Source organism: Mustela putorius, unplaced genomic scaffold (genome assembly GCF_011764305.1).
Source record: "Mustela putorius furo isolate JIRA1106 unplaced genomic scaffold, ASM1176430v1.1 tig00000407_pilon_pilon_pilon, whole genome shotgun sequence".
In the NCBI taxonomy this organism is placed as follows: Eukaryota; Metazoa; Chordata; class Mammalia; order Carnivora; family Mustelidae; genus Mustela; species Mustela putorius.
Window position 1 is genome coordinate 10,334,455 of NW_025421373.1, and position 13,965 is coordinate 10,348,419.

At 37.4% G+C, this 13,965-nt stretch overlaps 1 protein-coding gene across 5 annotated transcripts in view; it reads left to right on the top strand.

The window, feature by feature from the left end:
• The window catches only part of NIPBL (NIPBL cohesin loading factor), a 205,714-nt gene extending 198,844 nt beyond the window's left edge, over positions 1-6,870 (top strand). For 4 of the 5 annotated variants that reach the window (XM_045079473.1, XM_004738003.2, XM_045079476.1 and 1 more), the window contains 4 exons: positions 1,051-1,325; positions 2,735-2,909; positions 5,132-5,320; positions 5,882-6,870. In XM_045079473.1, the coding sequence (XP_044935408.1) occupies positions 1,051-1,325; positions 2,735-2,909; positions 5,132-5,320; positions 5,882-6,247 (1,005 nt within the window). In that variant the 3' untranslated portion in view covers positions 6,248-6,870. Of the gene's footprint in view, positions 1-1,050; positions 1,326-2,734; positions 2,910-5,131; positions 5,362-5,881 lie in introns of all 5 variants that reach the window. The other variant, XM_013051832.2, reaches the window with a different exon arrangement.
• The last annotated feature ends 7,095 nt before the right edge of the window (positions 6,871-13,965 follow it).

Below are 13,965 nucleotides of genomic sequence, written 5' to 3' on the forward strand. Positions count from 1 at the left end.
GTGTGCCGGATGATGCAAGTAGATCTCATTTTACAAAATTGTTTTGCTCAGAGCTCCCCCGATCACAGTAGTACATCAGGGAGATTATTATAATACCCAAGGGTTGGAATTATAGAGGTAACTAAACCCTTGCTGCTTAAAATGTGCACCAAGATCCAGCAGCACTGGCCTCACTTGAGATCTTGTTAGAACCAACAGAACCTCAGGTCCCACTCTGGACCTGCTGAAACAGTCTGCATTTTTAACAAAATTCCTAGGTGCCCCTTAAAGTTTGAGAAGTTAATCATTTCCCAGAAACTTTAGCCATCATATTTTTATTTCACTTCACTTACTGTTACAAATATACTTATAAATGTTTCTCCAGTTTTATTTCTTCTTAAACAGTTATAATTGCTTTGTAATCTGGTCTTTTCCCCTCTGTTAAATCCAGCGGACTTTCTTTTTAAGCGCTAAAAGTTTCGTAAAGTACAAAAAAAAATACCCACAGGATTTAACTAATTTAAGAAAAGTTGCATATTATTGAGAAGTTCTTAAAAGGGAGAGTTTGATAGAAGTTGAGGTGTTAAAGCCTATTATATTCTCTTCAGTTAAATTACATGTAACACTGTTTTTTTAAATAATGAGTATGCCTAACATGGGGCTCAAACTCATGACCCTGAGATCAAGAGTCACACACTTTACTGACTGAGCCAGCCAGGCACTTAAATTAAGCGCCCTTACTTAAATTATAATTAGTGTTTTTCCTCTAGTGGCTTACCTATACCAAATCGATATTTTTATAACTAATTTATATTTCATCTCTATCCTATAACAAAATTGTTTCTCTTCGATATTTGAGAAGAGCTTTTAGGGAGGGGGGCATCAGAGCAATGGATTATATAGATTATATATGACTTTGTTTAGTCTTGGAACCTAATTGTTGTTCATGGAAAGTCAGAAGGTTTCAATACATAAAATATTAATGTAGAGATGCTTTTTGATGATTATGAATAGAGCACAATTATTTATTAGTCGTATTTTGTTACTGTTTTTCCTTTTTTTTTTCCCCAGTCAATGGTAAAAGACAAAAGGAAAGAGAGAAAATCATCACCTAGTAAGGAAAATGAGTCAAGTGAGAGTGAAGAAGAAGTTTCCAGGCCTCGGAAGTCACGAAAACGTGTAGATTCAGATTCAGATTCAGATTCAGAAGATGATATAAATTCAGTGATGAAATGTTTGCCAGAAAATTCAGCTCCTTTAATTGAATTTGCAAATGTCTCCCAGGGTATTTTATTGCTTCTGATGTTAAAACAACATTTGAAGAATCTCTGTGGATTTTCTGATAGGTAAGGTTACATAACCAGTGAGAAGAAAACCTTTACCCTGTTCAAATTACAAAGAAATACGAAACCCAGTTGTTTTGTGTGTGTGTGTAATCTTTTTTTCCTCACCATAGCACATACCCTCCCCCATGTCCGTGACCTCGCCACCCCATCCCTCCCACCCTCTTCCCTCTAGCAGTGAAACCCAGTTTTGATTGCATGTTTACTTACATATTTAAAATGTCCCTTTTAAAAGAAGGAGTTTGTTCCTTATTGTTGCTGTATAATAATTTTGTTCGTAATATACCACAATTTGTTTGCTCTTTAAGAGAGGAAAAACATTCACTAATTGCGTTGTTAAGTGAAAGAACTTACTTTGATTTCCTTAAATAGATCTTACTAGAAAATTAGGCTGCAACTATTAAAATAGGTCGCAAATTTAAGTTTTCAAAGAGCTATGAATAAAGAATAGATGCAGACCAACTAGACTGAGCTCCAGGAGAACCCAAATGGTCTTTAATGTACTCTGTAAAGTAAGAGACAGGAAAGTGCTGATTGTTGTGAATGCCCTATAAGTTTACCCCTGATTAGTGACTGATTAGCAACTATATATTATAGTGCCCTATAAGTTTACCCCTGATTAGTGGCTATAGGTATCTTTTTTTCTGCCTATACCCATGAAACTTTGGTCATTTTTCATATTCATGGAAACCTTTACTAGGAATCACAAAGTCATATGTTCTTAGAGGACAGATCATGAAACAGAGTAAAGTAGATTTGGTAGAAATTCTCTGGCAAACTAGAAAGAGAACGTTTTATTTAAGGGGCTCAGGTATTACTCAGACATTCATCAGTTTGTTACCATGGAAGAAGGTGGGCATGATGTGGCCAGGGGCTTCCACTTGTTCAAGAGAAGCTAGATAATCCAGGTTTTTATGAGAAATACCTTGATGTTAAAGATTGGCAACTAGTTCAAAATAATGTAAAACCCTGTAAGGTCTTGGAGCAGTGCTAGAGAGTTGAGAAGATTTTTGAGCCAGAGTTGTTAATAATATGAAACAGGTTTGTAAACATTCTGGCTGCTGTGTAGAGGATGAATAGTTGGAGGATAAGAAAGTAGGAGGTAAACCAATATTTATATTGATACTGTTCTCCAGCCATTATCATGGTATTCAAAAACAGACTTGAGAAATTACTTACATTTAAATGATCCCTCTATTCAAGACAAATACTGTTGGAAACGAGCATATTATTCTTTTTAATCTTTGCCTTTATGTGTTTACGTCCCTTTTTAAAATTATTTTTGTGTAGAAGTTCACTAGTTGAAATCTCTGTGACAAAAGTTTATTAGTAAGTGATGTTTAACTACAATCACTTTAAATATAAATGCCTGAAAAAATTTTAAAGTCAATGACTTTGTTTTCCCAAAACAGTAAAATTCAGAAATACTCTCCATCTGAATCTGCGAAAGTGTATGATAAGGCGATAAACCGAAAAACAGGAGTTCATTTTCATCCCAAACAAACACTGGACTTCCTGCGGAGTGATATGGCTAATTCCAAAATCACTGAAGATGTGAAGAGGAGTATAGTAAAACAGTATCTAGACGTGAGTACTAAAGCCAAAGTATATTTTCTAATAATACTTTTTTGAAAATTAAATTCTTTGGACGGAGATAGCTCCCTCCCTTACATGGAAGCTTCATGAACCATCAGGATTATTTTTCTCTATGTGGTTTTAACGAGTTACTTGAAGCCTGCCTGCCTTTCCCACTTCACCCATTGCATCATATTTCGTCCTTGAAAACGCTGGTCCACCACTCACGTTAGTTTAGTGAGAATGAGATTCTATAGGCAAGTTTCAGGGAAGAGCCATGCCCACTTATGTATTTCTTTTTAATTCAGTAGATTACATGGTTTATAGTTCCTAAAAGCAAAAATCAGGAAAAGTCATCCTCCTGCACTCCTCAGCCATTCTCTTGCTCTCCTTCCTGGCAACCAGTGTTCCTGCTTTTTCATGTGTCCTTACAGAAGGGTAATACAGGCTTGTGTACTTATATGCATCCTCCATAAATACTCACTTAGCAGGTATGTGAGAGTATGTGTATGTAAAATGTGTTTTTTAAATATCTTTAAACATAGGCAAATTCCTAGAGACAGAAAATGGAAAAGGTTATCAGGGGCCCCGGTGGGGGAGAAAGGAATGAGGAGCTGTTGTTTTAATAGGTCCAGAATGAGTTTCTGTTTGGGATGAAAAAAGTTCTGGAAATGATGGTGATAATGATTACACAACATGTGAATATACTTAATGGCAATGAATTGAACACTTTAAAATCACTAGAATGGCAAGTTTTGTGCATATTTTATCACAGGAAAGTTTATGTTTAAAAACATGGGATTGAGATTGTCCCTAAAAAAATAAAAATAATTTTTTTATTTTAATCTACTTAAAGAGCTGAATATAAGTAATAATATTTTTGACCAAGAATGAAACTTACACAGGGGCACCTGGGTGGCTCAGTCAGTTAAGTGTCTGACTTCTGGGTACAGCTTCCATCATGACCTCCGTATCAGGAGATAGAGCCCCACCTTGGCTCTCTGCTCCCTGCTTAGTGGAAGTCGGCTTCCCCTTTTCCCTTCCTCCCTCCCCCTTCCTTCCCGCTCCTTATTCACACACTGGCTCTCTCTCCCTCCCTCTCTGTCTTCTCGCTCTCCAAAAATAAATAATTTTTTAAAACGATGAAACCTGCAAAGTGCTTTTCATGTTATTCATTGACCGCAAACCTTATATTGCAAAGCTGAAAATTATTTTAGTTCTCTTTTTAAATTCTTTAACATCCTTTTCTTCCTCTTGTATCTTCTTATTTTAGCAGAGGGCAAAGGGGGTAGGGAACTTGAAAGATGTCTATCAGTAATTAATTTTTTTATCAGTAATTAATTATTAATTATCTGGTTACTTGATAACTTGGAGCAGGGTCAGCAAACTCCAGCTTATGGGCCAAACCTGGCCCCTGCTGCCTGTTTTTTTTGTTTGTTTGTTAATTTTATTTTTTCCCCCACTGCTCATTTAAATAAAGTGTATTGAAATAGCCATGCCCATTCGTTTAGATGTTGTCTCTAGTTGCTTTCACACTATGATGGTAGAGTTATGTAGTAATGACAGAGACCATATGGCCTGCAAAGCCAGAAATATTTACTATCTGGCACTTTATAAAAAATATTTGCCAGGGGGCGCCTGGGTGGCTCAGTGGTTTGGGCTGCTGCCTTCGGCTCGGGTCATGATCTCAGGGTCCTGGGATCGAGCCCCGCATCGGGCTCCCTGCTCCGCGGGAAGCCTGCTTCCCTCTCTCTCTCTCTCTCTGCCTGCCTCTCTGCCTACTTGTGATCTCTGTCTGTCAAATAAATAAATAAAATCTTTTAAAAATATATATATATATTTGCCAGGCCCTGTCTTGGACAATAGCTAAAATCTATTTAGCCTCTAAACTAGAACCCACGGGCGCCTGGGTGGCTCAGTGGGTTAAGCCGCTGCCTTCGGCTCAGGTCATGATCTCAGGTTCCTGGGATCGAGTCCCGCATCTGGCTCTCTGCTCAGCAGGGAGCCTGCTTCCCTCTCTCTCTCTCTGCCTGCCTCTCCATCTACTTGTGATTTCTCTCTGTCAAATAAATAAATAAGTAAAATATTTTAAAAAATAAAAAATAAACTAGAACCCACACACAACTACTGCCTAGAAAAGATTTAGGAAAAAATTAAACAGGAAATATTTAAGGACTTAACAGTCTTCTTTAAGATTATTTACTTAACTCTAAATTCATATCTAATTTTTGTAGTTCAAACTTCTCATGGAACATCTGGACCCTGATGAAGAGGAAGAAGAAGGGGAGGTGTCGGCTAGTACAAATGCTCGGAACAAAGCAATTACCTCGCTGCTTGGAGGAGGCAGCCCTAAAAATAATGCAGCCGCAGAGACAGAAGATGATGAAAGTGATGGGGAGGATAGAGGAGGAGGCACTTCAGGGGTGAGGCGGAGGAGGAGTCAACGTATTTCGCAGCGTATTACGTAAAATGATTTTTATGTGCTTATATATGTCAGTCTATTAAATGTACACCAAGTAATGTAATACTTATGAGAGAAAACATTTTGTAGATAGAGATTCTCTACTTAACCATTTATACATCCTTTTGTAGAAAGTTTAACATAAAAGACAATAAAAAAGAAAAAACAGAAATGAGACTTATCCAGCATAAAGGGTTATTAATTTTTCTTTGGATTGTATTAATGTGTGTTATCCTTTTTTATTGTTGCTAAGTTTTATGTAGCTTTATGGTTCATATGTATATATAATTTTATATATCAATAAGAGTAAAGACACGGGTACAAATTAAGAGTTATATGGTTTTACAAGTATATGTTAACCCCTTGGCGCTGGCGGTCACGGTGCGTCTCATTGCCGGCAATGGAAGTGTGCTGGGAAATCCCAACTCCCGGCGTCAAGGGATTAAAAGCAATAAAAACAAAAATTTCACTAAAATTCTTTTGTGTAACACTTCGTCTTTTTTCCCCCCTCCCAATGTTTTAGTCATTGAGAAGGTCAAAACGAAATTCAGACTCTACGGAGTTGGCAGCACAGATGAATGAAAGTGTTGACGTCATGGATGTCATCGCTATTTGCTGTCCAAAGTACAAAGATCGACCACAAATTGCAAGAGTAGTACAGAAAACCAGCAGTGGCTTCAGTGTTCAGTGGATGGCAGGCTCCTACAGTGGCTCCTGGACTGAGGCTAAGCGCCGTGATGGCCGCAAACTGGTGCCTTGGGTAGACACTATTAAAGAGTCAGACATTATTTACAAAAAAATTGCTCTAACGAGTGCTAATAAGCTGACTAATAAAGTTGTTCAGACTTTACGATCCCTGTATGCCGCCAAGGATGGGACTTCCAGCTAATGAATTTGTACATGCAGCCAAATTTACAGGAATTTTTTTAAAAGGCAGAAAAACTTGAAATATCAACATTCTGGCAAAAAAAAAAAAAATCAGTTTTATGAAGAGTAAGAATGGAACCTGGGATGCAGGAACAAAAGAAGGAAATGTTGGGCAAACATTTGTGTGGGAGCTCCCTTCGCTGTTGTGCAGCAGAAACAGATTCTCAGTTCATTTTTACTCCCACTGTATTATAGTTTAACAAAAATTGTTTATATCTTGGAAAAAAAAACTTTCTGTTTAAAAAATAAACAAGTGAATGTTGGAAATTAGTCTGTTAATGTTCTTAATAAAGTGTTCTTGGAGTTTAACCTAGCAGCGGATGGCTTTCTTTAGCTTAGCCCAGTTTCCAGGGAAGCATTGTTTTTTCCAGGCTGTAAAATGGCAGAATCTCCTGGATATATAATTTATTCTGTTGAAAAAAAAAAAAAAAAAGCATGCAGTATCTATGACCTATCTGCAGAAGGAGTTTTTGTAAATGTAGATTTTGATGTATTAGGTCACCCTGAAAACAGTACAAGAAAAGGGATCCCCAGGCAATCTGGTGGAGCGAATACTGCAATAAATTTTTTTACTTCTCTTTGTTACTTGTCTGTTTCCATTTGAATTTCTTATTGTAAAGATCTGTTTAAATCCATTTATATTATTTTGCAGTCTTTTATGTAAAATTTATTATATCACTGGTTTTCAAAGCAAAACATAAAGTATTGTTTATACAGTTTGTATAGGCTGACTTCTGAATAATTGGTATCTATTATTTTCATTCCCATAAGAGGGTGTAAACAATTAACTCCAGGGTTTTATTGTATCCTGCAATATTTAGTATTAACTATATATGATTTAGCACTGTGCCAAACACATTTTCAAGAGTACATTTTGATATAAAAAGAAACTATAGTTTATTCCTTGTATGCTTCAATTTCTTTCTAGTGATGTCATGATGGTAATATTTATTTTTTAAACCTCGGGAAAAGGTAACAATCATGCTATTTTGGGAAGCTAGCATTTCTCTTAGTTAAAATTATGCCGTGTATTATTTTAGAGATAGAATTGAGTATGACACTTCGTAATTACATTGCATTTTTCACAAGTTATTTTTTAATGCAGAAAAAGGAGTAATTTTACTAGTTGAGATGTTTATTCATTTTCTATTCTAAACATTTTATACCTCTTTGGGGAGCGGTTTGTTACTACAAATGGGGAGAGTTGGGTATTTAATCATTTGATCTGCTTAGTTGATGCTCAGAAATAGTAATGCCTAAAATTATAGGGGAGAAGGTCTGTTTGAAATTTAAGTCTTTAAACAATGTGTACTTATTTTTAAGTTCGTTTTTAAAAGTTAACCTCTTTAGAATGTTAAGTTTTATGAAATTGGCCAATAAATGAAAATACTCAATTTGTGAGGAAGAGTGACATTGCCACAAAATACCTTTTTGTCAACACCTATTAAACCACAATGAAAATAACTTTTCAGGATCTATTTCCTATGTGGAATTCTTTCAGAACATTTTCTTGAAGGAAATGTTTTCCCACTCTTCTTTTTTCTGCTTAGTTGCCTGTTTCCGCTTCCTTTTTATTGTGAACTCTGTAGAACTAAACTAAATTGGGTTTTCCCCCCTTGGGATATGCTTAATCAGCAAAAGACTTGAGGTAGCTTATGAAAATAACAGTGATTGACCAAAAAGAGTAAAAGACTAATAGTTAGAAAAAATATAAGAATATAAAGTCCAGCCTGTAGAATACTAAAGAATAAAGATGTGGTTTAAAAAAAAAAAAAAAAAAAAAAAGCCAATTTTGAATGCTGTGAGCCTGACAATCAATCATGCGTGCTATTTAATTCTTAGAAAAACTCTGCTAATTAAATATGTTATCCCCATTTTGTAGATAAGGAAAACTGAGTCTCAGATTCAGCAATTTCCTTATAAATGAATTTGAAGTTGGAATAATTGTCTCACTGTTCTGGCTAATTGAACATCAAGCATTAAAGGAAATGGTCCTTATTGAAAGTAAACCAGATCCTAAAGGATACTTAGTGTGTATGTAAATACTTGGGGGTCCTACTTAGAGTGTGCTTCAGGGGAGGTACACAGTAGTTAAGACTTTTCGTTGGCTCATGAATTGCTGTGTTTAGGAATTTCCCATATTTTCTAAGCTCCAGTATTTCAGCTATCAATATAAGCCAAATGTTGGTGTAACTTGTAAGCCTTAACACTTAAAATATACAAACCAAAGTTTTCGAAAAGTAGATTTCTCAGATACAAATTTTTTTAGCTCTTAACAGTAAAATAAGTTAAGGCCTTGACAGTCAAATCTACAAATCTACAACAAAACTTTTCAAATATATTAAGGATTTGCAAAGTTCATTCTTTTTTTTTTTTTTTAAGATTTTATTTATTTATTTGACAGAGACCACAAGTAGGCAGTGAGGCAGGTAGAGAGAGAGAGAGAGAGAAGGAAGCAGGCTCCCTGCTGAGCAGAGAGCCTGATGCGGGGCGCGATCCCACGACCCTGAGATCATGACCTGAGCCGAAGGCAGCAGCTTAACCCACTGAGCCACCCAGGCGCCCACAAAGTTCATTCTTAATCTATAGTTTGTTGATACTGTAATATGCCAAGTCATATTTTACTGACTTGTATTGAAAAGATGTTATATTTGATTTAAAAAAAAACTGCCAAATACCTCTTAACCTTTTAGTAGATGAATTTGAAATTTTTGTATTTTCTTATTTAAATTGTTTTTTACTGATTTTGAAAAAGAATGGGTAATTTTTTAAATTACCCATTTAAATTTTTTTTTAATTTTTAAAAATTACCATACCAAAATACATATGCAGAAAACAATTTAGTAAACTCTAATAGAAGAAATTCTGAACTTTAAAAAAAAAGTAATATGTAGATTACTTTGTTGATATGTTGAATATTTGAAATGTTAGCAGGTAACTGAAGCACACAGGCAATTATGGACGACTGTAATGCATGAAGACAGGTAAGTCTACCTTTTCTGTCCAATGTGGATTTCATGAGCAGTGAGCAGAGTTCTCATATAGTCATTTAGAAAGTGAATTTAACCAGGGAGGTCCATGGTTCTCTCACTACACGCACCACTTTTGGTTGCACATAGTTCATCCTGGTCACTAGCGTGGCCCCCAGGCGGTCTGCATCTCCAAAATACTGATGTAAACTAGAATAAGGTTACTTTTGCAAATATAAAACCCATTTGACCATTCACTTAAAATGATCATGTAATTTCAAGCACTTGACAGATTTTGCTCTACAAAAATCCTTGTTTAAACTTTTGGTCTTTTCTTGCTCGTTTTAAAACTTTTAGTTTTGTTTAACTCCTTGGCTAATTTTTGTCATAGGAAGCACATTATTCATTACTTAAACAAGTTGATGTAATTATTTTTATATTTATGATTTTCCTAAATGCACTCCTTCCTCGTCCTATTGGTTCTAAGAAACAGTTGAACGTAAACTTGGTATGACAGGTCACTGACCAACAGATTCCAGTTTGCACCGTTTATTGACCAAGTGGTCATAGAATCCTTGTGTATTTTGTGTGATAATTGAGTGAATACCACCGACTCACCCTTCTTTGATGAGACCACTTGTGTCTGGTGTCGTTCACAGTGATGCAGTATAACCACAATTTTTTTCTTATCAATATTTTTTTTTAAGATTTTTATTACTTGACAGAGATCACAAGTAGGCAGAGAGAGGAAGAAGCAGGCTCCCTGCTGAGCAGAGAGCTGATGGAGGTAAGATCCCAGGACCCTGACACAATGACCTGAGCAGAAGGCAGAGGCTTAACCCACTGAGCCACCCAGGCACCCCACTCATCATCAGTATTTTTTTTAATAATTTTAATTTTTTTGTTAGAGAATCACAACATACCCACCTCTTAGTTTCAGTCATTCTGAATTTCTGACCAAGCTTTCATCAGCTGTTCTCCATATACTCTCCATATTTTTCTGAAACTTCCCAGATACATCATTTAATCTTTAAATATTAATACTTCTTAACACCAAATATCCAGTTAGTGTTCAAATTTTCAATCTTCTAAAAATGTCTTTTAGGTCTTAATCTATAGATTTCTTCCATCTGACTTTTATTCTTTACAAATTTTTTAGGAAGAGACTGATTAATTTGTCCTTAGATTCTTAAAGAAATAGTTGATTCTAAATAGAGAAACAAGTTATTTTTTGGTTTGTAATCCTTTTTATGTGAATTTATTATGGGTTTGAGAGACATTGTCTCTTCCAAATTCAAAAGTATTGATTGTTAAGCCTGCATAACTCCAACAGGGCTGCCATAATAGAATGAAGTAAGGGGGTCGGTCCAGTTTTAAGAAAGATGGTGATAAGCCTTTAATCCTTTGAATTTTAGTTAGCCAATGCCAAGAGACAACTACAGATGAACTGAAGGGAAAAGAAGCCTAAATAGCCTGCCCTATGATTCAAGTTCTCATGTTAGTCAGAAATATTGCTATCTACTGCTTGAAATAAGTGGATGATATATTGTGATTATTTTTTTATTATATAGTTTATAGGCATTGCAGTTTTTGCTGAATGTAATTTTGGCTCTATGTATTTTTACATACATAGAAAAATACATAAATGTATTTTTACATTTTATTATCTTATTACATTTTTCAGTCCTTAATCTCAGTCATTTAGAACTTTAGAAATTAAAAGTTACTTTGTGCTACTTTGTCATCTAGTACTACTGGCTTCACCCTTTTTTCTCTGCAATAAACGGCAGTGTAAATTTGTCTTCATAACTTGCCTAGAATTGTAATTTAGGCCTAACCTTACTAGCTTTATAGCATAGGACAACAGGAAAAAGTAATTATAATCTAAGGTTGTCATATAAAGCCCAAATCGATAGTAGATCCCTATATCCCATAATTTTAAAAGACAGAATCATACAATATGCAGGATCTGAGAAATCACTTTTTTAAAAAAATATTTTATTTATTTATTTGGCAGACAGAGATCACAAATAGGCAGGCAGGGGGCAAGGGAGGCAGGCTCCCCACTGAGCAGAGAGCCCGATGCGGGGCTCCATCCCAGAACCCTGGAATCATGACCCAAGCTGAAGACAGAGGCTTTAACCCACTGAGCCACCCAGGTGTCCTTCATCACTTTGGAATTCACGAATCTCTAACTATCTAATGAGAACCATGAAATCTCTACTTAGGAAATTGAGAGAATTGTGTGTACAATTTTGAGGGATACATGGTCACTCCCATCCCATTAACCTGTGTGATCTGCCTTGAAATCTATAGGTGAAGAGAAATTGAGGCTCAAAAAGGTGAACCGGTATCAACAAGCTATAGTTGACCCTTGAACACACAGGTTTGAACTTTGCAGTCCTCTTAATATGCAGAGACTTCACTGTGTATGGTCCTTGTAATCTTAATATTTCTCCCCCTAGCGTTATTGTAAGAATACAGTATAAAATACATATAACACAAAAACGTGCTAATTGAACAGTAGGGTTACCAGTAATGGGGTTCTGGTCAACTGTAGGCTATTAATAGCTAAGTTTTTGAGTCAAACTTTGCACACAACTGGGTGGAGGGTGGGGGGGTCAGTGTCTCAAACTCTGCATTGTGCAAAGGGTCACCTGTACATACCTACTTAGTACCAAGAGCAATCCTCAGGGTTCTTCCCTCCCAGATGAGTTGTTCTTACAAAGAAGATTCATCTGGAAAGCCCTCATTCAGTCACCTGTAAGAGCTGAATGTAGACAATGACTAAATGTGGATTTTTTTTTATACATTTTCAAAAGATCCCCTTTATAGTCTCCGATTTTGAGATGCCTACCATCCTATGAGATAGAGAAGGTAAAATGTGGCTTTCTATGTGTTCTGTTTTTATTTTAGTTACCTGTATTACCTGGGCTGATGTAGAAGACAATTGAATTGCCAATTGAATTGGCAAAAAGAGTATTAACTTTGAATTCAGAACACAGTCTGAAGCCATGTGTTACAGAAATAAGTGTAATACTAAGTTTGGCAAATAAAATCACTTAGCATGGGGATTCCTGGGTGGCTCAGTTGGTTAAGCAGCTGCCTTCGGCTCAGGTCATGATCCCAGCGTCCTGGGATGGAGTCCCACGTCGGGCTCCTTGCTCCGCAGGGAGCCTGCTTCTCGCTCTGACTCTGCCTGCCACTCTGTCTGCCTGTGCTCGCTCTCATTCTCTCTCTCTCTCTCTCTGACAAATAAATAAATAAAATCTTTTTTAAAAAATCACTTAGCATATTCTGCAGGAGCTTATTTAAAGAAATCCATAATTGGGGCACTTGGCTGGCTCAGTCAGAAGTTAAAGCATATGACTCTTGATCTCAGGGTCATGAGTTTGAGCCTCATGTTGAGAAGAGATCGCTTTTTTTTTAAATCCATAATTATCTTTTGTGCATATTTGGATCATCAGAATGGTATAGCAGGGACATGGGGATGGAATTCTGAAAGTGTGGATAGCACTGTGGGTATGAGGAGTACAACATCAAAAGTTGAAGCTATATAGAAAGGGCGAAGTATTACACTTTCTGGACTGAAATCTTACCATGTAGGCATTGGAAGTACTTCAAGCAATGAGTTGTGAAAGCTCACTCTGGCTCCTACATGGACGGCTAGATTTGTGGGCGTCAAGAAGAGAAGACTGATGCGGTTGTCTCAGAGATGGGGAGACCCTGAATGAGGAGGGTGATGGGGGCTGGAAGATCAGAGAGGCGGTGGATGTATTTAGGAAATAAAAAGAGCAGGACTTGGGGCGCCTGGGTGGCTCAGTGGGTTGAGCCGCTGCCTTCGGCTCGGGTCATGATCTCAGGGTCCTGGGATCGAGTCCCACGTCGGGCTCTCTGCTCAGCGGGGAGCCTGCTTCCCTCTCTCTCTCTCTCTGCCTGCCTCTCCATCTACTTGTGTTTTCTCTCTGTCAAATAAATAAATAAAATCTAAAAAAAAAAAAAAAAAAGCGCAGGACTTGACTGTTGGCTGAATGAGGTCACGGAAGACGAGAGGCATCAAGGACAGCTATTCCGCTTCTCTGCTCCTGTCCACTAGGGTTAATCACGTGGAGGTGAGGCTCTCTGGGATGTTCGGGGATGTCCAGACGGTGGGAGTATGACACCTTCCGTGGGAGGCTTTGGGCTGAGGCCACAGTTGGGACTCCTCAGCATGTCAGCTGTTGAGTGAGCAGCACAGAGCCGAAGCACGGACCTTGGAGACTTAGAAACGTTTAAGATGCAGCAGGAGGGGGGCGCCTGGGTGGCTCAGTGGGTTAAGCCGCTGCCTTCGGCTCAGGTCATGATCTCAGGGTCCTGGGATCGAGTCCCGCATCGGGCTCTCTGCTCAGCAGGGAGCCTGCTTCCTCCTCTCTCTCTGCCTGCCTCTCTGCCTACTTGTGTTCTGTCAAATAAATAAAAAAAAAAAAAAAAAAAAAAAAAAAAAGATGCAGCAGGAGGACAGTGAGTTTGTGGAGGAGACAGAAGAAATGCTTAGAGAAGGCTGGGAAGAATCCAGGAACCAGCAGTTAGAGAGTTTCAAGCAGGACAAAGCAGCACGTGAAATGCAGCGCGAAAAGCTACTGCTCCTGCCTTTCGGAATGTAAAGGGTGCCCTTGAGGGAGAGTAGTTTCAGAACGAACGAGAGCAAAGCCAGTCACAGTGAGAAATGTGT